At 41.7% G+C, this 27,491-nt stretch overlaps 1 protein-coding gene across 3 annotated transcripts; it reads left to right on the forward strand.

Annotated features, from left to right (window-relative positions):
• The first annotated feature begins 538 nt into the window (after window positions 1-538).
• GCLM (glutamate-cysteine ligase modifier subunit) lies at window positions 539-26,808 on the forward strand. 3 transcript variants are annotated; one of them, XR_005583996.1, is made up of 8 exons: window positions 539-1,106; window positions 7,615-7,680; window positions 10,172-10,256; window positions 13,818-13,874; window positions 17,283-17,485; window positions 20,219-20,333; window positions 20,659-20,756; window positions 23,038-23,128. XR_005583996.1 is itself a non-coding variant. In XM_039486120.1 (7 exons), the coding sequence occupies exons 1-7, from the start codon at window positions 981-983 to the stop codon at window positions 23,205-23,207; spliced, it is 822 nt and encodes a 273-aa protein (XP_039342054.1). In that variant the 5' UTR covers window positions 542-980; the 3' UTR covers window positions 23,208-26,808. The 3 variants fall into 3 exon arrangements, 2 of the variants coding, with proteins under 2 accessions (XP_039342054.1, XP_039342055.1); XM_039486120.1 differs by lacking the exon at window positions 20,659-20,756 and having other exon boundaries at window positions 542-1,106; window positions 23,038-26,808; XM_039486121.1 differs by lacking the exons at window positions 539-1,106; window positions 20,659-20,756 and adding an exon at window positions 3,006-3,076 and having other exon boundaries at window positions 23,038-26,808.
• Window positions 26,809-27,491: the final 683 nt, after the last annotated feature.

The following is a 27,491-nucleotide window of genomic DNA, read 5'->3' on the forward strand; positions in this document are numbered from 1 at the left end:
AAAAATATTATTTTACAGTTGTATAGCACCTTTCATCTACAAAGACTGCAGAATGCTTATAGCAGGGTGAGCACTGTACCTGCACAGAGACTCATTGTAAGGTTGGGCCACAGGGCTTGAGCCTGCAAGGTGCTGAGCACTGGGAGTACTCTGCACCTTGTAGGACTACTGGGCTTTTACAGTTTGCTCCTGCTCACTTTGAAGTCAAGGGTAAAACTCCCAAAAACTTCACTGGGAGCTAATCTGACCCCTACATACAGGGATCTTTTCATCCACTGCTAAATTGCAGACCCCCCTGGAGTGAAATGCTGTTACTGGATATTTTATTTTTTATCTAATGCACAGAGCAGTTTATCCAGAAACATACTGATTACATACATTCGTTTGCAGCAGCCACCCGGGGCGCGAGCGCTCAGCCCCCTGACACTGACTGTAGCCAGAGGGCGCTGCCCACGCAGCTAGAGAGCGGCACAAGAGCCCAGAGGGGGGCAAAAGCTTCATGGCGCGAATGCGCATGCTCGGATGTTTCGGACATGCGCCCTAACCGCAAAGGCCTCGCGGCGACAGGCTGGTTCTGCCTCTCGCCCGCAGGGCCGCGCCTGAGCAGCTCGCCCCAGCCTGCCCTCGCTCCCAGACTCCGCCTCCCGGCTCCAGTCCGGCCGCAGCTCGAACTCCCCGCCCCGCGGCTGTATCACCTGCTCCCCGCCCCGCTCCATTGTCCCAGCGCCATGTGACCAGCCGCGGTTACAAAGCACTTTTTCTCCTTAGTCATCGCCCCCGCAGAGCCGAGCCGAGCCCGCCGCCGGCAGCGGCAATCGCAGCCCGCTCCCGCCGCCAGCGCGCACGCCCCCCCGCCGGCTCCTCCTGCCCGGAGCCCCCCGGCGCCCCCTCGCAAGCAGTCGCTGCCGGCTCCGAGTCCTCAGAGCCGCGGGAACCTGCCGACCCAGCGAAGGCGACAGGCGGGCGGAGTGCGGGCTCCCATGGGGACGGACAGCGGCAGGGCCAGGATCCTCCTGGACCACGCGGCCACGCTCAACCTGCAGACGGGCAACCTGCTCAACTGGGGCCGGCTGCGCAAGAAGTGCCCGTCCACCCCCAGCGAGGAGGTGAGAGGCTGCCCCCGGCCGGCCTAAAGTCTCCCGGGCGGGTGGGGAAGTGTCTGTGAAATGCCCCCCGCGCCCGCATAGAGAGGAGGTGACTGCGGGATGAAGCCGCTGCCGCCCCTCTCCGCTAGGGCTGGAGGTGGGTGGCAGCCACTGGGGTAGAGCTGCTGGGAGCAGTCACTTCCCGGCCGGGCGGGGCAGGGCGGGGGGGGATGACTCACCTTCTGTAGCTTGTATCAGAGGGGTAGCCCTGTTAGTCTGGAGCAAAAGCGGCAAAGAGTCCTGTGGCACCTTATAGACGAATAGGTTAGTCTATAAGGTGCCACAGGACTCTTTGCTGCTTCGGTAGCTTGGGGATCAGGGCTCTAGCCTCGGATGGTTCAAGTCCTTGGTCTGCTTGATGCAGAGCAAAGTCTTCATACCACATCACCCTGACTAAGGCTGGAGGAGGGACTGGAACCTGGGTTTCCCCCATCCCAGGTGCTTAGGTTACAAGCCGGTAACAGACATTTAGGCATAGCTCCCTTTGGTGAAAACGTTCCAGAGGTTTCAGAATTTTTGAAACCTAAAACAGTTGCTGCAGAAAGGAATTGCTGCCCTCTGGGCAGCTCTAATGGTTGCTAAGGTAGGGCTAAATTTGGCTACCTTTCTTGTACCAGTACCCCATACCTCATCAGGAGCTGATTATTGACTGAGGAAGGAGTAGTTACCTGAGTAAAGTAGTAGGATTGGTTCCTCTTTACCAACTAAGAACACTAGACTCTTGAATAAGTGGGTGAACCTCAGTGGACCTGTAGCTGCTTAGGTTGGTTTTGAATTTGGTCTGTTGCGGATATTAACTTATCGTACATAAAATGCGGCAAATACTCACTGAGAGCATTGAACCCTAAGGGGCATAGTACAGGCCTCCCACAGGAATTTGGCTTGGCAGGATTTGCTGCAGGGAGTGTTGGTGCTGAAGGCTCAGTCATAGAGGCCATGGGCCTGCTACTGTGGAAATGTGTGGGTCTTTGGAGTCTGGCACACTAAAGGGCTGGTTTCAGGCTGAGAGACCAGACTGTGACTCCATGACAGTCCATCTACTATAAAAAAAAAAAAAATTGCCACCATGTTGTGTTCTGGTCTTGCTTGTGATGTGCCTCATGATTGTGATATGGAATCCTATTACAGCTATGGTCTTTACTGATATGGATCAAAGAGTACCCAGACTTGCTCTAATATATGTTTTCAAGGAAGAAGGGTGTTACCTTTCTAATAAGAGCCATAGTGAAACCTGGTTCTCTGGAAAGGTGCTAATGAATTTTAAAATGTGTATAAAGGGGCTCAAGCAACAATACTGGAGTTCACTTAGGGAGTAATTTTAATTGTATGTTTTTGGCTATAAAGTAAATAGGACCATTCCTTTGTGCCTTGCACATAAGAAGATGCAATAGTGCACAGTATGATGATGGTGATAGCTCTTAGGAAACTTTGATGTGTGTTTTAGTCTTGAGACTCCTCTTCATATCACAATCATTGCTGTGCTCTTCGAAGACTAGAAGCTTATGACACTTGTTAAAATTCTGAACACTCTTCAGACTGTTTTAAAACTGTTGTATGCCATGACTTTCCATGGCTATTACCTTTGTTAGTATGTATTTGGCACCAAACTAATCTCATTAGATTACTGTGGGAATGCCACCCTTTAGAGGTGGTGTTCATAGCGCCATGGGTTTCAGATCTTATCCATGCTATGAAATACATGAAAATTATCTCAGCATTATCACAAGAAATAGTAGTGGTAGCAGCTATCTAGCAATTTGAGAATTGTTCAGTAACTACAAGGATTGTGATTTTTAGAATAGTTGTATGAAAGCAGCATTGGCAACTTAATTGATCTAAAGTTTTATTTTTCATAACTATTAAGATGAGATACAATGCAGTAGACTTACGGATAAATGCTGAAAAGAGTGATTGGCTGGCACAGACTGTGGGTAAGGAGATTATGAAACATTTATTTTTAAAGTTACTGACTCTAATTGAGTTGTTGCTGTATGATGTGATTAATGTGCATAAGCCTTGTCAAGTAGTGTAAGTACTGTTAGGCCTCAAACTTCCGGAAGTTGTAAGAAGTGAGTACAGTAAAATCCTGCAAGCATAAGCATAATCTATCTAGAAAGCTTTATAGACTAAAAAGGAAACTCTGTCAAGGTAGATACAGACTTGTGGTTACTATGCTCTGCAACCAAATACCTCTTTAAGCTGAATCGAGCATTTTTGAGTCTAGCAAATTGACCACATACAGAAGAGATGAGCTGGGCACAGGTGCACAGTTCATAAGTTCAAAACAACCACAAATGCCACCCTGGAATATTTGGCCACCTTGATTGGTTGACTTGTTTTGAAGCACGGCCAGCAAATATCGTATAAATAAGATGCAGAGGCACAAGAGTGTGTGTGTGTGTGGTGTTGGCCTAAAAGAGATTGCTCTTTGTCAGGCTCACATACACCTCCTGAACCGAAGGGACTTGCGCTTCACTGACTATCTGTGCCTGGCCAGTGCAGGAAATGATCAACTGAAAGGTAACATATCTTTGGACGAAAGCAGGGTGAGGTATGAATTAAAACGGTCTGGTAGTGCTCGAGCTGATTAATCTTAAGTCTGTATTAATACTATAGGTTTAATCAATATATAGTAACTGTATATGTTTTGTGCCTTTCTGGAAACAGGTACAGCGTTGGTAAAGTCAAGCTGCTGTGCCTGTCTTCAGTATAAGTTATCATCAAGTTATCATAAAAGTAAGGCTACTAAAATTAAAGTCATTAGGCACATTGTCATTAGGCACATTCTGTCTGTGTTGCCTTTATAGTCCTAAGTCATTAAAAACCTTTCTTAAGAAATAATTAGTTGTTAGTTTCTCTTTTGCAGACGCTACTCAACCTCATTACATCTGTGTTGGGTGGTGGGAAGTAGCGAACACCCAGAGCCTCACTAGGGCCCTAACAGGAGTCCTCCTAGGGCTCTGATGTGTGCCTCCGCCTTCCATTAATCTCCACATATGACACCTGTTCAGTGGCCTCGATGAAGTGAGTGTGAGGTCTCAGACCAATTCCTAGTGGACAAGTTTCTGCATCACAGCTGGCATGCTTGTTGTCAGTCTCAGTAGAAAGCTTAAGAACTGAATGAGCATAGAGATCAAACTATATTCTCATTCCAGGAGTGAGCCCTCCAGAAAAGAAATTAGCTGGGGAGGAGGGCGGGGGTTGTATAGCTGCTGCCCTGGTTGTGCCTAGTCTGTGGATAAAGCCCAGGTAATGCAGAACTGACACTAAAAACGGGCACCCAGTTCATTGAAGTTGTAAACTAACATTGCTATTGGGTCAACTTAAGCCCAAGAGTTAGCTTTTATAAACAACATTTTACATAACGTGTGGTTAAGATAAAGGTTTCTATCAATTCCTGAGAGAGAGAAAATATTTTTACTTTTGTTTATAAGAATTAACTGTTCCGGGTGACTGAAATCCAAAAGATGAACAAACAAGATTAACTGTGGAAAATTAAGTTAAATTTTAACAACGCTACTTTAATATTCTAAGGGGTTTATTGATTCAGATAAGAATTTGACCAAGGTTTTACAAAATGTGAGCCTCAAGTTATGACCTGAGGAACCCAACTTTAAGAACCCGCTTACAAAAGTGATGGCCAAAGTAAACAAAACATAAGAACATCAGGCAATGATCAAATGATCTCTCTCCTGCCATCCATCTCCATCCTCATCCACTTTCTCAACATCACTCATGATTTTATATACCTCTATCATGTCCCCCCTTAGTCTTCTCTTTTTCCAAACTGAAGAGTCCTAGCTCTTAATCTTTTCCCATATGGGGGACCTTCTCAAACCCCTAATCATTTTAGTTGCTCTTTTCTGAACCTTTTCTAGTGCTAGAATATCTTTTTGAGGTGAGGAGACCACATCTGTACACAGTATTCGAGATGTATATTCTCAGTCTTATTCTCTATCCCTTTTTAATGATTCCTAACATCCTGTTTGCTTTTACATTTATCCACATTAAATTTCATTTGCTATATTTCTTGAAGAAAATGTTTTTTCTTAATCCCAATTTTATTTGGTGGATGTGAGAAGGTGGAAGAGTTGTTAATGAGCAATATTTATAATGTACACCTTCAGCAGTACGTTTTCTTCGCCCTGAAGGAAATGGATCCTAGGTCACTCCCCGGAGTTGTGCCCGAACAGTCTCAGTGCAGCCCCACCTCTTTTGTAATCACCCAGAGGCATTAATTCCTACCTATTGAGACTTGTGTGCAGTCTGCCTGGTGCAGAATTTTTATCCTTTTTTTACTATTTCAGAGGTTATAAAACAATCTTTAGACTCTTAACATTCACAAATATTCTTCTCTTATATTAAACTTTTACATTTGTGGATCCCCACTTATATGTTTGGGGCCTGTGTTGGAGTTGTTATTTTTGCAGGGTATTATCACAACACCGATTTAACCATAAATTCCTTTATTAAATCCAAAGAACAAATGGTATTTATACAATTGCTCTAAACATGCCTAAACAATAAGCAATTTACTACATGCAAACGGTAACAACACTTACAAGTATTTAATCAAATTACTTACAAACAGGCTAAGCCCAGGGTTTCTTGCATCCATATTGATTGGCTCCAACTTTGTCTGGCAGGTATTAGCAATGAACCAGTGGCGGATTAAGAGTTCGTGGGGCCCTGTGCTCAGCTTCATTTTTTGGGCCCCTCTTTGGGACCCAGCCAAGAAAAAGAACATTCTCACTTATCTCCCCCTGCCTCCATTTTTCATTCTTTTTTTCTTCATCCTCCTTCTATAAGTAATAGGAAGTAAATGAAAATAAAGTGAGGTACTCGATTGTTTTTGTAGTCTAACTTATTTTTCCACAGACCACTTGAAAATTGCTGAGGGTCTCGGCAGACCACTAATGATCTTTCCAAATATTGTTTGTAATAAAAAAAGGTAATAATTGGAGATATACCAATCTCCTAGAACTGGAAGGGACCTTGAAAGGTCATTGAGTCCAGCCCCCTGCCTTCACTAGTAGGACCAATTTTTGTCCCATTCCCTAAGTGGCCCACTCAAGGATTGAACTCACAACCCTGGGTTTAGCAGGCCAATGCTCAAACCACTGAGCTATCCCTCCCCAATAGTACTGTTAGCTAACTGTTGTAAAGTGCTTTGGATAAGAGCGCTTGATCAAAAAATATATATATAAAAAAGCATTGGGGTGCGGGGTCTGGCCAGGACTTATGATGCGGGAGGGGGCTCAGGGATGGGGTGTGGAGTGCTTACCCGGGGCAGGCCCCATTTGGTGCGAGGGGTGCATGTGGGGAGGAGGGGTGCAGGAGTCAGGGAGGGCAAGGGGCTGAGGGTGTGGGCTGGGGTTGTGGGAGTGCTCCCAGTCCCCTGCCCTGAATGTCTCAAGGCAGGGAGCTGAGGAGGGGGGGTATGTGCAGGGAGAGTGCGGGGGCCCCACCTTTGCTCTGCCCTGCCCCAATTCCACCCCTTTCCCCAAGGCTCCACCCCTGCCTCTTCCCGCCTCCTTTCCTGAGTGTGCTGTGGCCCCGCTCCTCACCCTCCCTCCTGGCAGACAGGAAGCAAATTGTTCATAGAATGGTAGTAAATGTATGAGTATCCATACAGATTTTAAAATAACCTAAAATGGCTTACAAATCAGTTGTGTCCTGTACATGTCCAATTACTGTCTTTCCAGCTCTCCACAGAATAACTGGCCCCAGAGAACATTCTTGTTTAGTAATGTGTTTACTAAAGCAAAACCTGCAGTATAAAATAATGTGTAGTAATGATATACTATGATCCATGTAGTTGTATGATCACAATCCTAATAAGTTTAATTCTGCATCTGTGACCTCAGGGAAAGTGTTACTGAAAGGTAGGATCTTAATTCTAGTCTCTTTGGTGATAGATGATCTGGGAGCACTGGCAGTACAAAAAATATATTAAAAATGCAGTTAGTAAATGCTAGAAGAGAGGAAAAAGACACTTCCTTTCAGGAGATGGACACCTAATGAATGGTTTATGACTGTTCTTGAAGCTCTGATTCCAGTGTTACGATATAATGCTCTTCTAATGTCTGATTAAATTGTTAGCTTACACAAGATTTTTATTGTCTTAAAGGAAGATGCTCTTTCTTTGCTGAAAGACTGAGATTTCAGGAGTGCTTTTAGGTTAAGGCAGTACTGGCCTGAGAAGTTTATAAAGTGCAGTACCCTCCACTACTGACCAACTCTTGGTAAAAGAGGAGTGAGAATAGCATATATAAGCAGAACCAAACTAATTTGTACAAGCAACAAATAGAACTTTGAAGTAAAAATCTTTTCTGTTCCTTTGTGGCCCTTTTCTCTCAATCAGCTCCTGTAACTTTCATATAAAGTTCATATAAACCCGTTTTGCCTGTGCAATTGTGACATAACTCTTAAAAATGAATTAATAATATAATGAAATGTTATTTTGTAGCTACGTGACTGCATTCAAAAAACGCTGAATGAATGGAGCTCAAAGATCAGCCTCGATCTAAACCAGGTGAGGGGTCTACAGTTTCTTTGCAAATAGAATTTAACTGATCAAATATTTTCCCTTTGTCACAGCTTGGTTCAATACTTGTGAAATTAAATAGGTTACTGGAAAGACAAATATTGCTTTTGATAGTTTAATCTATGTTGTTCAACAGAAATAAGACTTAATCAGCATAAATTCCTGGCTAATAAACATGATTTGTCATTACATACTGGGACAAATCTCAGATAGTATAGCTCATCTTGAAAATGAATTACAGCACATGTATATGCAAACATGATGGAGTTTCTGAGTTATAGATCTGTTTTGTAAGATCATGCAGACTGAACAATTAGGCCTGGCCACTATTTGTAAGGGAGTTCTCTCTAAGTGAAATGTTAGAATACTACAGGATGTGTTGTTGATTCAGAAGTGACACTTTTCATTTGAGGTGCCAGCTTTCAGATAACATGAGACCAAGATCCTGACCACTTGACGATATTGAAGATCCTGTGGCTTTTTGTATGGTCACATTTCAATATTAGAGCCCACCTACTAAAATTTGGAAAAATAAAAAAGGTAAAATGATATTTCCTGTTTTGTTTTGCTCCATGAATCATGTTAGGATACACTTACTAAGAAATTAAAAAGTTCCCTGCAGTTTTTTAACAAAGATTACTCTTAGTTTGGGATAGAACTAGAGATAAAATCTCTTCTCTCGCTAATGATACCGCCTTGCACCTTCCTACGTTTCCCTGTACACACACTCTTAGTTTTCCTTTTCTCCTGCCCATTCTCTAGTAAATGTGGAGCAATTAATTGAATTGAAAATAAATATTTATGGTTAATTATATTTTTGTCATTTTTTCATAACTGAAGGTGTCAGTCTCATCAGAGGCTAGGGCATGAAATTGTCTAGTTCATCAAAGCTCATGAAGAGTTCCTTTCTCTCTCAAAATAGCTGTCATTTCCCATTGCTCTCAATGAGAGTAGAGCCAAGCTGTCTTTGTGTTAGTGGCCTGTACTTTTAGGAGGCAGTGAAACTCTGTCCCATTGAGAATGATGAGAGAGAGATGGCTTTATCAAAATGGCCATTAACTGCGAGTAGCTTTGGTGTCAATCCCATTTAGAACAATGAGAAGTGGCAGCCATTTTGAAAGAGAGCAGTTTGTCAAATTCTCCAAAAGAACATTATTCATCCTGTGCTAAAAGAGAAACTTTCAGTTATGAAGTATAACTGGAGGAAAAAAAAACTAATCCCCCTCTTCCTTTCTTCAAATGTAGTTGATATATTAGGTTTTAGTAAGTTTTAACTGTATGGAAAGTTTCCCAGTATTTTGTTTCCCAAAACATGGTCTAGCACCTGGTGCACAGTTGTTTTAAAGGATTTATTTTTAAGTTAATTTTAATTTTAAGTAATAAAATAATTCATTTACTAGTGAATTCTCAGAAACTTCATCTTCCAAGTAAGTTCTGTAAATTGCGGGGGATATGTTGCATTTGTTGCTTTAAGTTCAAAGCTCAGCTAAACCTTAACTGTGGAACCATACGTAGGGCTTCCAAAATACTTTATTTCTAATTTTTGTTCTGGGGATTTTGCTCTTGGCCCCCTCTCCCTTGACTTGAGGACTGCGGCATGGTAGGTGGAGGGATGATGTCTCCCTGATGAGCCAAGTTAGACGTGTTCTTGTAGCTTAGCTCAGCGTTATGTGAGGAGAGAAGAGAATCTTGGCCAGTTGGCTGCTGCATGAGCCTGCAGCCCTGTATGTGTGAGCTTTTCCTATGGTTGGCTTCATATTAAAGATCCCTGTGGAAGCTGAAAGAACATGGATGGCTTTCAAGAAGCCATATGCTACTTTACTAGCAGCCTCAAAAGCACGTCTGTATTTGCGGACAGAGACAGACCTTGTCATGTAACTCTGGCTTGGTCTACATTTAAGTTAGGTCGACCCAGCTATGGAACCCAACCCTCAGGGCAGATGTGGCTGTGCTGATGGAAGATTTCTTCTGTCAACTTAGCTACCACCACTCAGAGAGGTGGATTACCTATAGCAATGGAAAAAACAGTGGTTCTCAACCAATTTACCATTGTGGGATGCATTCAGTACTACCTGTATGGTCCTGAGGATGACACATGAGCTACAGCTGTGTGCTGATTGGGCTGCAGGTTGAAAACCACTGGAAAAAATCCATTCACTTGCTATAGAAAACATCTACATTAAGGTGCTACAACAGAACAGCCGCAGTGCTGTAGCAGTGTTGCTGGAATGCCTGTACTGTAGATGTGGCCTTTCTCTAACCTGTTACCCACTCCTTCTCTGCTCTAGAGGGGCCCAGCCTACTCCAACGCCAAAGTGTGGAAGCACTCGGTTACTTCCTTTATTGTATTTTATGCTCTTTTTTTTTTTTTTTTTATCCTGGTATAAGGCTTTTGTTGTAACAGGTAATGCATTCTTCAGAAGATTATTAACTTTCTAATATTGACAAACTGCTCCTAAATGTTATGTATTTACTGCAGGAAATGCCGGATGTCCTGGAATGTACTGTAGATCAAGCAATGGAAAAGATAAATCCTGAAGAAAGGGAAGAATTGAAAGTATCAGGTAAGGAATGAAAAAATGTACTCTTGCTTTGCAGAATATACTTTAAATTTAGGGAACTTAAAAGAACTAAATAGCTTTACTCTGGCTAGCAGGCTTGTTTACTTGGGTTTGATAGCAGGATCTGTTCAGGTGGAGCAGGGCTTAAGTTTCTTCATTAATATTAATTAAATAGAGAAGGGTGTTTCTCGGATGGGACGAGGAGGAAAAGAGGAGAGTGGAAATGAGAGCAAAAGAAATTCTGGAAAAGGACATACTGAGTAATCGGATGAGACTTGGGTTCTGGGTCTGAAAAACTGCTATGTAGAGGTTCAGGCTCAGACTGGAGCCTAAGCTCAGGGTCCCTGAGTGGGTGGAGGATCCCAAAGCTTGGGCTCCCGCCCAACATCTACACAGCAATTTTTAGTCCCCTGAGCTCAAGCCCTGCAAGTGATCCAGGCCAGCTGCAGCCATGCTCCAGGGCTTTTTATCTCCATGTAGATATACAGTGAGATTCAAAATACTAGAATTCCATTCCCATCTTTTTGACTCACTTTGGTCAAGTCATTTAATTTCTCTGTCTCAGGCAGGTCATGTCTACTTGGGCAAATTGTATTGATTTAACAAAATTGGTTTAGAAATGGATTTAGTTAATGGGTGCAACTTCCTGATAAACACTCTTAGGCTGGTGAGATTTGCATTCATGTAACTAAATTGATATAGGGTATGTGGGATAGCACTGCTCCAGCAATCCTTAGCTGCTGGAACAGTCTTTGAGTGTGTTGCTGCGAGGGGCTGGTGTAAATGTACCTTGAGCAGCAGTTGAACTAAATCCTTAGGCCTGGTCTGTACTAGGAAGTTAGGTTGGTATAACTCTGTTGCTCTGGAGTATGAAAAATTCACACCCTTGAATGATGCAGTGCAGACAGTGCTAGATTGATGGGAGAATTCTATCTCTTGGGAAGGTGGAGTACCTACTCTGGTGGGAGACCTCCACCTTCCCCCACCCAGATGGTGTAGATAATGTCTTCACTGAGGAGCTGAAGAGGTTTATATGTAGACATACTTCTAGTTTTTAACGAAACTGAGGCTTGGTCTACCCTACAGAGTTAGGGCGATATAAGGCAGCTTATGTCTACCTAGTTATGTCAGTGTCTACGCTAGAATTCTGCTTCTGCTGAAGTAAGTGGCCTGCTACACTGACATCATAACTTCACCTCCATAAAAGATGTAGCGCTTATGTGGATATACACCTCTACCTCAAAATAACACTGTCCTCAGGAGCCAAAAAAAATCTTACCGCGTTATAGGTGAAACCGTGTTGTATCGAACTTGCTTTGATCCACTGGAATGCGCAGCCTGCCCCCCATGGAGCACTGCTTTACTGTGTTATGTCCAAATTCGTATTATGTCGGGGTACAGGTGTAGTTAGGGTGACGCAGTGTTCCTGTTGAGGCTGTGTCACTCACGTGGGGGTTGGCTGTCATTCTTGTCAGTTTCATGGCTGCTATTCTCTCTACTCTGGGAGGGGGGAAGAGACTCACAGCTGGAGCCCTGAAATTGACAATAATGTTCATTTCACTGCTGGTAGGCTCTCTGTTGTGAAATTGAGCCTGGTGCCAGGTTCACAGCTGCCCCTCCCGCAGCTATCAGCCCAGTGCCAGACTCTCAGCTGGATCCCCACCCCAGACTGATAGCTTGAGCTGTGGCCCAGCCTGGGGATCAATTTCAAAGCAGGAAGCCTATCAGCCATGAAATTGACATTCTTGTTAAATCAGGGCTCTGGCTCTGAGCCCCTGCTGCTTTGATCTGAGGCAGCCATGAAATTGGCAAGAATGTAAATTTCACTTGTGGCAGGCTCCAGGCTGTGAAATTGAGCCTCAGCCAGGCTCACAGTGCTGGCTGTCACCTCAAGGTAGGTGGGGGGCTCCAGCTGTGAACCCCACACTCAGCTGTCAGTGTACTGCAATGCCCCACTAAAGCTGGTGCAGGTGCTCCTGGTAAGGATGTGCACCGCCAGCAGAAGGAGGGTAGTGTGGACACCAACAGCTAACTGAATTACCGCGATGGTTGTTGGGCGACCTAAATTAAGCCGACCTAATTTTTGTAGTGTAGGCAAGCCCTAAGCTTAATCAGAGTAAGGCACTCATAGACCAGTTTGAGAGCCCACACCAGGGAGTTTCATTGACTTAATTAAATCAGTTTCTAAATGGATTTAGTTAAATTGGTGCTCAGACTGTATAAGGTAGTTCTTAAGGAAGCTTTGAGGCTTCCCTACATTGCACTGGGGATGAAGTGGCTCCTGGCATCTCTGAGGATTGTTGGGGAGTATCAGGGTGGCATGAAGACTTCTGTAACTAGCTTTGCTAGACCCAAGGGCTGTATCTCTATTTTTTTTTTAAAGTGTGTGAGTGCACGTAATATTTATATTGATAGCCTCATGGGCAGTCCAAGGATAAATCTTCAGATAGTGTTATAGAAAGGACCCATGTGCTGTTGTTAAAAGCAGAATATCCATAAATGTTACCCTTCAGTGCCCGATAAGACAGATGACAGCAGTACAAACTTTCATATCTTTATTTAGGATGAGTCAGAATTTCTCAGCTGTTCACTGAAAAGACCTGCATTAACATGTCTAGGTACTCTATACAGCTTTTAATGACTCTACCTTCCCCAAGCAGATTTTAAATGCATTTTTGCAAACCTTTGCCTCCTTTTTCCTTTAGCACCAGGGTTGTCTAAAAAAATGACTAATAAATCCTGTAATTAAGGAATGGCACTGGAGGCAATTCTGTTATAATCTATCCAAGTTATAGAATGGTAGTCCTGTTAGTTTGAATCAGCAAAAACAACGAGGAGTTGTGGCACCTATAGACTAGCACATTTCTTTGGGCATAAGCTTTCGTAGGCTAAACCCACTTCATCAGATGCATGGAGTGAAAATACAGTAGGAATATATATTCTGTCACCTGGCAGTACATGAAAGGATGGGAGTTGCCTTACCCAGTGGGGGGTTGAGACAAATGAATTAAAGTGGGCTATTATAAACAGGATGAAGTCGATACGGTCCACAAGTACTCCTTATTGTTTTTTTAATGATCTATCCAGTGGAATATGATGAATTTGAGGGGGGGAAGGTCAAACTAGAGAGAGAGAGGTTAAATTTTGAGCCTCAGTAAGTTGGGGGAGGGAGGTCTGTTGGTTCTATGAGGTTAACTGTTTTAAAAACAAACTTGTTATTCTGATTGTGTCTTAAAGTACCAAAACACTTACATCTCTGTTTCACCTGTACAAGAGACTACCCTTATTAGGTAGCCTCCTGTCTTAAGAGACTTCTGAAGATATCTCCAAAACATACTAACTACAGTTCAGTTTCACCTTTTAGAACACCACTTTTAAACATCTCTCAATTCCTTAAGAGGCTGGCATGTGTCCTAAGCACTCTTTATTAGATCTTGCCAAAATGTAAAATTGATACAATGCTAGTACATAGCTGGAAATGTAACTGCTCTGTGCATTTTACTGTATATTCTCTAACAGCTGGACCTGGTTTTAGTTATTAACTCACATTTCTTTGGTGTGCAGCAAAACTGTTCATCGCAGGATCAAACTCTTCTTCAATCAGAGATGCAGTTGATATGGGTAAGTGCAAAACTGAAACTTGTGTGCAACGCTTTCTACTTTCTGATTGCTAAAAAAATTCTTCAATTTGTAATTCTTGGGTTTTAGGTTATCTTCCTCTGTGCTGAAGAGGGGAATTTTACATTTGCCTTGATTTATTCTGCAATTTCTCTAGCAGTTGTAATACTCTTAAAAGTAAAATGGCCAAAATAACTAAATTAAGTTGTAATTTATATGTTGGTTCTGGTCATATTTAATGGATTAAATATAATATAGACTCTTAGATCCCCAAACTTCAACTGGATCTATGTGCACAGCCCCTTGTTCTGGTAGGTACAAGAGCCCATCTCTGTGGATCTAATTGCAGGAATAAAGTCGCCTTATACCAAAATAATTAAAAAAACAAACAAAAAAAAACACTATTCGGCATAAGATGTGTAGTTGGTTCTCTTATCTGATGCTGAGGTGATTAAATATTTTCCAATTTTAATTTGTTCCCTGCCTAGTTCTGAACACTATAGAAACTGCAATATTGATGTCTCATATTCTATATGATGCTTGTTTCAGCAATGTAACATTAATGCTGCAACAACAAATTTAAAATTTATTTTATGAAAAGCGAATATATAGGGTTACCATATTTGAACATTCAAAAATGAGGACGCTCCATGGGGGGAAGGGGATGTCAGTTCCACCCATGCTCCACCCCCACTCTGCTTCAGGTCCCACCCCTCCCCGCTCGGCCCCACCACCGCATCCCTCCTCACCCCCTGGCCTGCCACTGACATGCTGCTTCCCTCCTCAGTCCCCCACCCACTGCTTGCCTCCTCCCACCTGCCACCCACCTCCTCACTCCCCTTCCAGAAACTCCTATGCCCATCCCGAGAACCCCCACCTGCCACTGGCTCTCACCTCGCCTCCTCACCCCTGCCCACCCACCTGCTGCTGGCTCTCACCTCTTCAACCCCCGCTGCCTGCCACTGGCCTTTTCACCCCTCCCCCCGCCTGCTGCTGGCTCGCCGTCCCGCCTCTTCACCCTCCCACCTGCTGCTGGCTCGCTCGCCTCTTCACCACCCCCCACCTGCCACTGGCTCCCTGCTCGCCTCTTCGCCCTGCAGTGTGGGCGGCCCTAGGCACAGAGGTGGAAGGGGTCTCCGCGTGCTGCACCGGCTCCCTCCTGCCCAATCAGAGCAGAGGGGCTTGCAGGTGCTGGCAGCGGGCAGAGATCCCGCCACCGCCCCTCTCCCCTCCCCCGACCCGACCCTAGGAGCTAGATGGACCTGCCGGATGCTTCCCGGGAGCAGCCCCAGGTAAGCACTGCCAGGACTCCCCACCTCGCCCCTTAGCAGGTCCCTCTGGCTCTTAGGGTCAGGTTGGGGCGGGGGTGGAGGGCTCTCTGCACGCTGCCAGCGCCTGCAAGCCCTGCTCCGTGGTTCTGGCAGCTCCCATCTAGGGTTACCATATGTCTGTATTTTCCTGGACGTTTTTAGTTATTTAAAAATTCCTCCCGGGCGATGATTTAAGAACTAAAAAACCAGACATGTCCGGGAAAATACAGACGTATGGTACCCTAAAATATAATGCTAATAAAAGATGTTATATTGACAGCATCTGTCTGAAGTTTTGTTTGTCCAAAGAGGAGCTAAGCATGTACGGCAGATTCTTAAAGGAAGTAAGCAAGAACGCTGACCTTTTTACCACTTTGAAAGTTCATTGGGTTTGAAGGAGTCCTGAGGGTCAGAAAATGTCTAGGTCTCTTGTCTTTTGATGCTTAAAATTTGTTTGACAAATGTGTGTGAAAATCCTGGAATCACTTCTAAAAGTGTTTTGATTTTTAAGGATAGACATCTTACAGATGGTGAATCTCTTACTTAATTTAACTTTTGTACTTTTAAAATCCCTGAAGATATCATTAGTATCAATAAGGAAAATTAAATTGATATATCCACTTTTTTCAAAGGCATCAAAATCTGACTAATGACTGTCAAATAGTGTTTCATAGAAAACCATTAAAGGGGTTGGAGACCAGGTATAGATGAAAATTACAAATCAGAAATGGATTGAGTAAAGAACAGATATTCTAATTCCATTATAGTATTCTTTTCAGTTGTCCCCTTCTAGTCGCTTATGTAAAGATTTCAAAGTCACTTTCAGTTTTAATATAGTTTTGTTTTTATAGTTCGACTATTGATAGATTCTGCTCTGCTAATGTACAAAGTAAACTAGAATAATGTACATAATGAATCTAATTCAAATTATACCTTTCTTGTTGGACCTTGTCCTCTTCCAAATTTATCTTAATTTGGGTAAGTCAGCAGAGGGTGGAAAGAGGTCACTTTGAGGGTACATCTACACTGAGTTAGGGGTGTGATTCCCAGTTCATGTAGACATGCTTGTGCTAGCTCTCTTCGAGCTAGCAGAGTCAAAATAGTAGTGTAACTGCAAAGCACGGGCAGCAATGAGGATTGTCACAAGCTATATGTGCCAAGTACATACCCCTAGGTTCAAGCAGGTTTGTACTTGGCATGGCTAGCCATGCTGCTGCTCATGCTACTACGCTACTCTTTTTAGCATGTGTTCAATGGGAGCTAGCGTAAGTATGTCTATGTGAGCTGAGAATCACACCCATAGCTCATGATGCAGACCTACGCTGATAGCATGCCAGATGACCATGAGTTTGTTAGCAACAAAAGGAAAATGAGATTTACCTTTATGCTTCAATTCACTATGTAATTTATAAGGCTTTCAGATATGCATTTAACAGATCGTTCAGGGAGATGCGTGGGTGGCCTGCCTGTTTAAGTTGATTTTAGTTTCATTCATGTTTATCCCAGAAGCCTCCCATAACTTGGATAACCTTTACAAAGTTCTCCCATGTATATGATGTCCCAAACTTTACCACAATCTTACTTTTAATCAGAATCATGTTAAGTCCAGATCCATTCTGTTCAGTATTGGTTTTCAATTAACTCCTCAGTCACAGTGGCATGTGAATAGCCCTTCTGAGTGTTTCTTCATGGTCCTTTACCAGTGTTTGGCCACTGTGGAGTGAGAGGGTCATAAACTAGAACAAGAGGTCAAAAGTGCAACCAGTAATAAGGATGATATAAATCAGCCAATCTTGATGTAAAATCAAAGATATTCATAATGAAAAAGGAATAGAGAGATACAGACTCTGTTCAAGAAGTCATTTTTCACCACAAGATTGTATCTGAAATTCAGTTTTTAGCTCCATATTTGATTCTTAGCCAGCTACAGAAATTCAGTTGCTGTCATTGGGTACAAAGATTCTTTGAGGCTCTAAAATGGTGATTCAGAAATGAAAGTTACGTAAAGCTGAGTATATGCTCATGTTTTTTAAAGATATCTTATAATGCTTACTGTTTATCTTCTTATCTCAGCGTGAGTTGTCTTTTTTTTTTCCCTCAGCATGTTCTGCCCTTGGAGTTGCCCAATTAGATTCTGTGATCATTGCTCCACCTCCTATTGAAGATGGAATTAATCTTTCTTTGGAGTATTTACAGCCTTACTGGGGAGAACTTGAGAACTTAGTTCAGCACAAAAAGATTGTCTCCATAGGTACTTCTGATCTAGATAAAACACTGTTAGAGCAACTGTACCTGTGGTCACAGGTAAGGACAGATTATTCAACCATAGTAACTCTGAGGCATGGTATTTACTATTGTTTTCTTGGTATGCCACATATCCAGTTAAAAACAGCTATAAAAACAAGACTTTCATTTTAAAATTAAAATATTGATTACACTAATCTGTGTTTCTCAAAGGTATATTGGAAGGCAAAGGATGAGTTTTGAAGATTCTTGTAATTGATTACAAATTATAAGTATAAACAGTGCTATATTTAACTAAAACTCTTCAATTTTAATCCAATTTTTAAAAAAGAAATCCCCTTACTCCTGAGGGAATTCTGCACCAAAAAAATAAAAATTCTGCACACAATATTTTAAAATTCTGCATATTTTATTGGTCAATAAATAAATGTTGAGGCTCCAGCATGGCACAGAGGTAGGGAGCACAGAGGTGGGAGATCCCCCTGCAGCCCCTCTCTCTTCTTTCCCCCTCCCCTCGAACATGGACTCAGCAATGATGCTGCACCCACCCCTGACACAGCACAAGGACCAGGCCTGCCCCAGAAACATCCTGGGGCCCTGCTCCTCCATGCCAGGTGTACCAAGATGGCAAGTGAGAGGGACAGTGTTTCTCACACACCCCCAGCCCTGGCCCCCGATCCAGGTGTGGGGCAAGCAGGCTCGGCCTAACTGGATCCAAGATTGTGTGTGGGGGAGGTGGGGGATCCAAGTGTGTGATGAGAGGGTTCTGCGTGGGGCAATCTGGCTGCAGGCAGCTTGGTAGGGGGTCCGGATGCAGGGGAATCTGGATGCACAGGGGCTTGTTGTGGGGTTCTGCATAAGGGGAATGGGACTCTGCAGGACAGTCCAGGTGAAGGTGTGTGGGCCTCAATGTGGGGGGGAGGGGTCTGCGTGAGGGGGGATGGGGTTCAGTGAGGAGAGGTCTGGATGTGAGAGGCTCAGCGCGGGTCCAAGTGATGGGGCAGTGGGGCTTTGTGGGGTGGAGGTCTGGGTGCACCTGGTTGGGGCTCAGTGGGGTGGGGATCAGGTTCAGGGGAGCTCATCAGGGTGGTCCAAGCCCAGGGGATGGGGATATAGGTGTGGGGGGTTCAACAGGGAATGGTCTGGGTGCAGGGGTGGGGCTCAGGGAGAGTCCAGGTGCAGGGGGGTTCCGGATGCAGTGGGAGGTGATTTGGGGGGGTGCTGGATGCAGGGGTGAGGCTCAGTGAGGTGGGGGTCCAGGTACAGGGGGCTCAGTGGGTGATTCAGGGTGTGGAAGGGTGAGGCTTGGCAGACGAGTCTGGGTATGGGTTGGGCAGATGGGGGAGCAGCTCCCTGTACATTGACCCCTCACCCTGTGGTTGAGGAGTGATGGGGACAGGAAGCAGAGTGGGTGGAGCTTCCTGCAGCTGAGGGAGGTTTTGAGGGGTGGGTCTGATTCAGCCTTGCAGAGGAAGAGGACGGTCCTGTCCTGCCCAGCCCAGCAGAGACTGGCAGCTGAGCTGCTAGCAGGGTAGGAGCCACCTGACAGGAAGTCCCCAGCTGCCTCCCCTTCTTTTCCCCCACAGTGATTTACCTCTTTGCCAGCTGCTCTAGGAACCTGAAATGATGTCCCTGTGCTGCTAGAAAGGGCCGTGTGACCACTCTTGCAGCTTCCCTTTGCTTTCCTATCAGAAGGCATTTTTCTGTGGGGAAGTAAAGAAATCTGCAGGGGACGTGAATTCTGCACGTACGCAGTGGCACAAAATTCCCCCAGGAATATTACCTGAATCTTTTTACATTTTTTAGCCTCCATTTGGATACAATTCCTTTCAGGAAGATATCATTAGAATACCAAGCTTAACTGTAAAGGCGAGGCAACTTATGTGTCCTTCTGCACATGGATCAAACAATGGGAACTGTTCTTTGTGGAATGTAACTGACCTTCTCCCAGAGACTGAATGTGTCACTTCCATAACATTCAAATCATGCAAGTCTCCATTTATCTCTGCCATGTGCTTGTTATTGAGCTGATTACATTCTAATCATATTACCGTTAGTGTATGTTAACTGTTTGTTTGTTCAGAATCCTCCAAGCTCTGTAAAAGTGATATAAATTCATAACTATGTATCCTTATGGTTCCTGATAAGAGTCTTGATTTGTACTGTTTTTGCTGTCCTACTTAAGAAAAGTGGAGGGGGAAAAAAATCTTACTCTGGCCAGCATTGGTCACTAATGTTCTGACATGATGAATGTGTGTATTCTTTGTTTGTGAGAGCCCGATCCAAAGTCATTGAATTCAATGGAGACAAATACCTTTCACTTCAGTAGGTTTTGGATTAGGCCCCTAGTTAGGTGTGTGGACAGCTGCAAATTTATATCCACAAGAAGAATGAAAATTAATTATGTATTGCATTATTTGTAGTCTAGTGTTTTCCTGTTTTACTGAAACAAAGGGCTGCTGATATTAATGACCACAATAGACAAGAAGCCAAACATTATTCATTATGCAGAGTCTACTGAAGTGAGACCCTGTCATCATTCTGGGCCTGGTGTTGCAAGGAGATGAGTTCAGTTACTGCAGCCAATAGGACTTGTGTGCTTGACAGCATCTTGCAGGATCAGGCTTGTGCTTTGTTCACAGATTTTGGTGTCTAAAACAAGGTTCAAGTCAAAATGCCCAAAATAACCATACAGAGCAGATTTTATTCAACAGTAAAGAATGCTTATACCATGTCTAAAGTAGAAGAAACCTATTAATGTGCCTTTCCATCTGAAGGATCTCTCTCTTTCAGGTGAAACCACATAGTAACCAGGTAAATTTAGCTTCCTGTTGTGTGATGCCACCTGACCTCACAGCATTTGCAAAACAATTTGACATCCAGCTGTTGACTCATAACGATCCAAAAGGTAAGGCTGTAGTTGAACTTACTTGATAAAATTAACAATAATTTGAGTGCAACCGTTTTTTTAACCTTTAAAGCCCTGTGCATTGGATTCAGCTGTATACCTCCATATCATCTATTGACTTCAAGTTCTTATGTGCTTGCCTTAAGAACAAAAATAAAAGCAATCCTACAACAGGACTTCTGGGATATTGTAATAGGAAAACAATAAAGCAGTGGGAAGGGATGCCTTGTCTAAAAATATTGTGTACTGTACCATGTTTAAAATGTATGGTTTATTAATTCCAGCAAAGCATGTAGTCTCTCAAGTGTCATTCTGTACCCTTCAGAACAATGAAAGACATGGAAGAGCGTCACACAGAAGCTGGCAATGAAAAAGCCTTTGTAGCAACATACCCCTGGTTAACCTGAAATAGTATGTTTGAAGGTAGAGGATGAGAGAACCCTGTTTAACCTGTAATGTAATGTAAAGTTTGTTAGTGTGTTTTAATATCTGTGATGACATAGTGACATAATTACCACATTATAGTAGAATCACACAGTTTCTCTTCTGGGTTCCAAATCCTCCTATGGTGCCATCTCCTCAGAATGCTGTTATAAAATAATCTTCTTAAAATATTAAATTGGTTCTTCTTGAATCTGGACTAATCTGTTTCAGCCTATTCGCATCTAGACAAATGCATTGCTGGAACTGTAAACTAAAATAACTTGGACAAGATATTTTCTTTCACTTCCTCAGTTTAACTAAAATGGCTGTAGGCAAAAGTATAGTGGAGATCAATTTTTTTTTTTTTTAGTAAGGTACTTATTTCTGTGTTTAATTACCTGGTGAATCTTGCTAACAAAAATGAGTCTAGTAGAATGAAACTTTAAGGTCTTATTAAATATGGTCTAAATTACTTTATACTGTACCTGGATGAAGCTTGATTTGGGAGTGAATGAGACTTTGTAGTGGAATTGAGAAACTGCCTGGCCATTTATAAGTATCAGTATATTTTTAGCAATGGATATGCCAGCATAAGATGCTATTCATTAGTTAATTTTTAAATAGTAAAAATTAAAACTTGCGCTTCTAAATTTTTGATTGCTTATGTAAACTGTAAAATACAAATCTGCAGCTCTCTTTTGTTGCCTTGCAAGGGAACCTGTTTTTGCAAGTAGCTTTGGCTTTCATGCAGGTGCAGGTTGGATATAATGCAGAGGTAGCAAGTTCAACATCTGAAGGATGGTGGAGACAGGGTATAGTTTCCACCACTATTTAAGGAATCTCCCATCTTCTTATTCAGAGCCTGAGTTGAAAAATTATAGCTGCCTGGGCTACATTTGGTCTATGCTTTAGCTCCTGGGCATCCTCTGCTGCTAAAAGAAATATGTTTTCATTATTTAAGCAAATTTGTGAATGGCAGGAACCAGTAAGGACAAATATAGATATCTTGAATTTTTGGTCAAGAGGACGCAAATTTATTAATTCCATATTAGAGTAAGCTCTTGAGGCAGTCTGGCCTGGGAACAGTGAAAATGGGCCACCATCAATGCTCTCTCTGTTACTTGCCTTCCCCTTGTTCATGCTCAAATTCCAAGAATCACAGTACTAGGGCTTAGCAGCCTGCTTAAACCAAGGCCACCAAACCAGTAGCTACCCTACTGAAAAGGAGTTAACACCCCTGCTGCCAGAAGCTAGTACCCAGAATTGTGATACTGTACAATAAATGACTCATTACTAAACCAAGTAAAACCCATGCTGATTTGTCAACAAACCGCACCACATAAGTCCTTAAAGAGCCTATGCCAACAAACTGAATACGACTTCAAAAGGCTGCAGGATGCCCATGACATATTTCCAGTCCACCAATCTTTCATCAGGGATGAAACACATATCGGCAAAGTTGCTGTAGTCCAGGTGACCCTTGGAAATTGCTGTCTGGAACCACAGTATCCTCTGAAACTCCAACTGCAACCTGCAGACCAAAACAAATTGAAAATTAATACATACACTCCAATAACTATCATGAGAGGGGAGGCAGGGTGGTGGTGGGGTGCGGGGATGTGTGGGATTTGTTCCCTACCCTTCAACCTTATGCTGGCTAATAAGGGGCATTGTGCCTTAATTATAGACTAATGGAAGCATTTACAGTGCAGGACATGACCTTATCTCTTTAGACTTATAACTATTAAGGGCCCAGTCTGCAGGGTGTCGAGCACCCTTAACTGTGACTTTAGTGGGAACTGAGAATGCTCAGTACCTTGCTGGATTTGGTCAAACATTACATTTTTCTAAATATGAATCTAGATCTTTTAAACTAAAATCAATGTCAAACAAGAGACTGTCATTTTAATTCTCTCCTCCAAAATATATAGCTACCTCTTGATCTTATTTTTGGTATCTTCAACTAATGGTTTCAATGATTAATGTCATTTCAATCAACACTTTATGTAAAGCCAGTTCAGTTTATTACTTAGAGCAGGAGAGAAGTATATTCTGAAACTTTCTTATACTATAAATTCTTTAGCTTTTGAGTTTGTGCCTCATGAAAAGTGTGTGTGTGTGTGTGTGTCCAGCAATGTGACCATATACTTCATGCTGTCACATTGCTTATTGAGATAATTAACACATTTTTAACACAAAGATCACCTCTTACTAATTACAGTTTAAGGAATTATTTACATTTTTGTTTGGTTAAAATGTAAATATCTGTTTCTAATTTTAGAACTGCTTTGTGAGGCAAGTTTCCAAGAAGCTCTTCAGGAAAGTATCCGGAACAGTCGGGCACATGAATGGACTCCCTTGTGGCTTCTCCGGTATTCAGTCATTGTTCAAACCAGAGGCATTATTAAATCGAAAGGCTATATCCTGCAAGCGAAAAGAAATGTCTCTTAATACATTTTTCTTTTGACAACAGCCTGCTGTCTTAATGCTTTGGAAACATACCACCTTTTTTGCATAAAAACTTTGCACGGAGGTGAAAACCATCACAAGTTATAATGAAGACCAAAAGTGGTGACAGTAAGGCCTGGGTTGTCCAGAGGCACAGAGCTCTGACAGCATTGTCAAATACTGCACATTTCTTTCCTAACATAGAGACCAGTTTACTAATATATGAAATATTTTGTGTTCATTAAACTGTTTTCTAATTGAGATTATCTAAAGAAATTCAAAATATTTTTCTTTATGACTAATATAAAATTATCACTAAGTATATTTTGGCTGCCATCAAGGTAATATATAGAAATTTATATATTTTTGTTTTCAAGAAAGAAACTTAACATTCTGAATTTCTTCTGAAGTGCTTATTCCTACTAGTTAGGTAGCTATATAGGATTTGAGCGGTTGAGTAACTTTTAAGTAGTTTTCTTTTTTTTTATCCATAGGAAAATTCTCTAAGTAAACAGACTAATTGGAATCTGATTAAATGGTATAGCTAGTAAGCTGCTTAATTCACGTGAATGAAAACGTGGTTTTCTTTTCATTATGGTACAAAAGGCCTTTGTGTTTTAAAAAAATATATTTTTTAAATTATATTAGCTCATCCTGTTTGTTTCTGTACCACATTGCTCTTACTGTGTTTAGCATGTGGACAGGAGTGATGCCATTTTCTGTCTTAAATTGTGAAATGTATTGTAGTGTATTTACACCAAGATCTGGAATTACGTGGTCAAAACCAAATTAAACTGTAGCCAGAATGTGCCTGGTTTTGTCCTAATCTATGTACTAGATGCTCAAGAACCACAGATACTTTAAGAATGTGACTAAAATCAGAATAGATAAGTAGATAAATGTTGATGGGCTGTACATTGTATAATCACGTACAAAGGATATAATGTCTGTTAATTTTGGGTTACCTGGGGAATTAACTGATGTTCAGGTGTCATCCAGAGAACAGAATACCACACAAGCATTAAACCTGTGTTCTTGTTCCCTTGTGTTGCCAGCTTCACATGTGCAGTACTGTTGGCTTCTGAACCTAAAGGAAACTAATGCTGGATCTAAGACAGGCTATTGGTTTCTTTTTTCACCTGGAACATATCCACAGACTGAATTTTGCATTTTAAAAATACAGTCTGTCTACTGCAAAAACATTTTGTTATCCAATGTGGTTTAGATGGTATAGATCTCTTCAGTGCAATTCCTATCAGTAGTTCACTGTAGTCCAGTGAAGTCAATAAGTGTTTTGCTATTGATTTCAGTGGGAGCAGGATCAAGCCATAGTCTGGTAATTGTTAACTTAGTTTTATGTAGACTTTGAGCTTGTAGTTTAAAGGAATGAATTTACACTAACTTTTTTGTGTATTTTTGTCATAGAAAAATCACAATGTTTTCTTGCATGGTCAGATGTATAAACTTTTTAATCCATTCCACTGAGTTAGTCTTCGTTATTTTCAAAGACTTGGTACACTGATAAATGTTGTTTGGTAGTAAACTTCTGAGTCCTTAAATATTTAGATATGTGACTAAAATATCTAGGAAATACTCTAGACTTATTCAGTTACTTGATAAGTATGGGGTGGACAAGGAAGAGAATGGGCACTGATAATGCAGAGGCAACAATTTTAGAAACATTTTCTTTTGACAGAAGAAAGTGAATTTTGGCCATGGAGAGTCATCTGTGTATAAAATTTAAAAAATGAACCTTATTTAAAACTTATGTGCCAAGTGTGCTGCTTATTGGTCGGTATTGATGTATAGCATCTACTTGTGATCATTTTATTTATCCTTTGCATCCAAAGCATACCACAGTCTGACTGTTGACAAGGATTCACGTTTACTTGACATGTATATGTTTAAATCTACAATACTAAAAACATTAATACTGACTATTGAGCTAAGAATAGTTTAATAGTGCACAGATTTAGTTTAGTTCCTTATTGGGAATCATATTAATAATTACTTTTTTGTGGAGAGAGAAATAACTTTTGTACCAATTGGAATAGGCATGGTAATTTGTTAGCTCTACAAGCAGCATTACAACCAGGAAGTGATTTTTCAAGTCATTACCTGATTAGTGATTACTGTATTTAACCAAAATAGCTATTAAAGTTGGAGGAGAGACAGAGGAGGAATATAAAAGTTAAGATTTGAAGAAGTGAAAATTGGCATTACTGTATTATTAGTATATGTCCTTCTTTGAGATTTGCATTTTTGTGTATGCTTTGTATGAATTCTAAATTTCTCTATATCATTGCTTGCATTGGTATCTCTGGGAGGCAAGCAGGAATGACTCTGCTTTTCCATCATTAAATGACATATTGTATATGGTGAACATCAGATCACTCGAGATATGCCTTGATGTATTGACATAGTGGGGAGTCAGTGGTATTTAGAACATGTATGCCCTTCACCAATCTGAAAGCTAGATCCCACTTACAAGTAACAGCAAGTCCCAAATTCTTCAACGAAGCCACCATGTTAGTGCCACTTCCCTGCTAATCTCATTCATTTCTTCTTTTTGGGAGTTGGGGTTCCAGGGTTGTATCACTGCAACTGTCATTGGTCTACATGAACTGTTTGTGGGAAGGGAGGAGGGGGTGGGGGGAAATCAAAGCACCCTTTAACTGTATGTAACTTATTTCTTGCAGAAAGTGTGCTTTATGCAAGTTTAGATCTATTGATTATGTATTTAATCCTGGGGTATAGCCTCTTTAATTGTCTTAAAGGTTAAATTGGAGTTTTTGTGCTGTATATTGTTTTCCTCTAATTGTTTTCTCAAAAGCTTTTCCGTGTAATAAAATAAATGACTGGGATAAATTAAGATACATAATTATATACAATTTTGTTTTTAATGTTGGAACTAGACTGCTTGGTGTGGGCATGGTTTTATCCCTGTGATCAAATAATGACAAAGATAATTGCAAGTTTTCATTAATTTTATCTAGTCCCTGTATTGCACTTACTGAAGATTCCCTTTCATAAATTGAATGTTTGTTACTAAAATACAGATTATGTAAATTTTGCCAAGTATATTTGGAGAAATGTTGTTTTTTCAAATCTAACAAAGTACAAGACAACTTCCTTTGTAGCACATTGACACCACTTTTTTTTTTTGTTTGTTTAACTGACTAAATTGATTTTGAGTGACAGAGGCAGCACCTCCTCTATGAATCACCTCACAGATCTGCTGATCCCTAGGAGTAGTACATTAGGAATGAGACTTGAACTTGTTCTCCCATCTGGTAGTGCACAACATTCCAGGAACATAGCCTGGAATACTTTTTTCTTTTCTTTTCAAGTTAGATTTTTTGAGCCAAATTCTGCCCTATTTCTAGCACCTCAAAAGCCTAGAAACACTTGCTTATGATTAGATTTAGTAGTGGTCACTTAACTGTTCCCTTACTATTAGCTGCCTAATCTTGCTAATCTTAAAGTTTTTTCACTAATAGATTGTGAAAGGGAGAATCTTAATTAAGCCTTACTTCTGGGAAATACAGTAAAAATGTGTGACTTAGTCCTTTTAGGTCATTAGGCAAAATGTGAAAAAAAAAAATTAAAATACTGCATGGTTTTATTTAATCCTCTCTTGTTGGCTTTCTTTTGTTGGTAAAATGTTTAGCTAGAGCTGTAATGTATGAAACAAATAGAAAACAAAGCATTTGTTTTAACAAAATATTTATAGTGCTGACTGCTCCCTAGTAATTTAATGTGTTGAAATAAAATGAGTTGTTTGAGTCTGTAGTGGTGGATTATTGATTTCTAGCTAGACCTTTTCCAAACAAGTTGTCATGAATAGCAGTCAGCATGCTAGAATACTAACTAGAGCAGTGATTCCCAAACTTTTGTATTGGTGACCCCTTTCACACAGCAAGCCTCTGAGTGCGACCCACCCCCCTTATAAATTTAAAAAAACGTGTTTATCTATTTAACACCATTATAAATGCTGGATGAAAAGTGGCGTTTAAGGTAGAGGTGGAAAGCTTGCGACCCCCCCATCTAATAACCTTGTGACCCCTCAGGGGGTCCCAACCCCCACTTTGAGACATCCCCCCCCCCCCCCCCGAACTAGAGTATGAGCTCGAGAACTCATGGGGAGAATTTTAGCCACAAAGCCTAACCCATACTTTTGACCTAATAACTTGCTAGCTCTTCGTGTCCTGTACACTTCTTCTGCCTGACTGCTACACCCTCCTGCAACTCCCATCTAGTCACCGCTAACCCCTTCTTCCAACAGTG

The sequence above is a fragment of the Mauremys reevesii genome, linkage group 8 (genome assembly GCF_016161935.1).
Source record: "Mauremys reevesii isolate NIE-2019 linkage group 8, ASM1616193v1, whole genome shotgun sequence".
NCBI lineage: Eukaryota > Metazoa > Chordata > Testudines > Geoemydidae > Mauremys > Mauremys reevesii.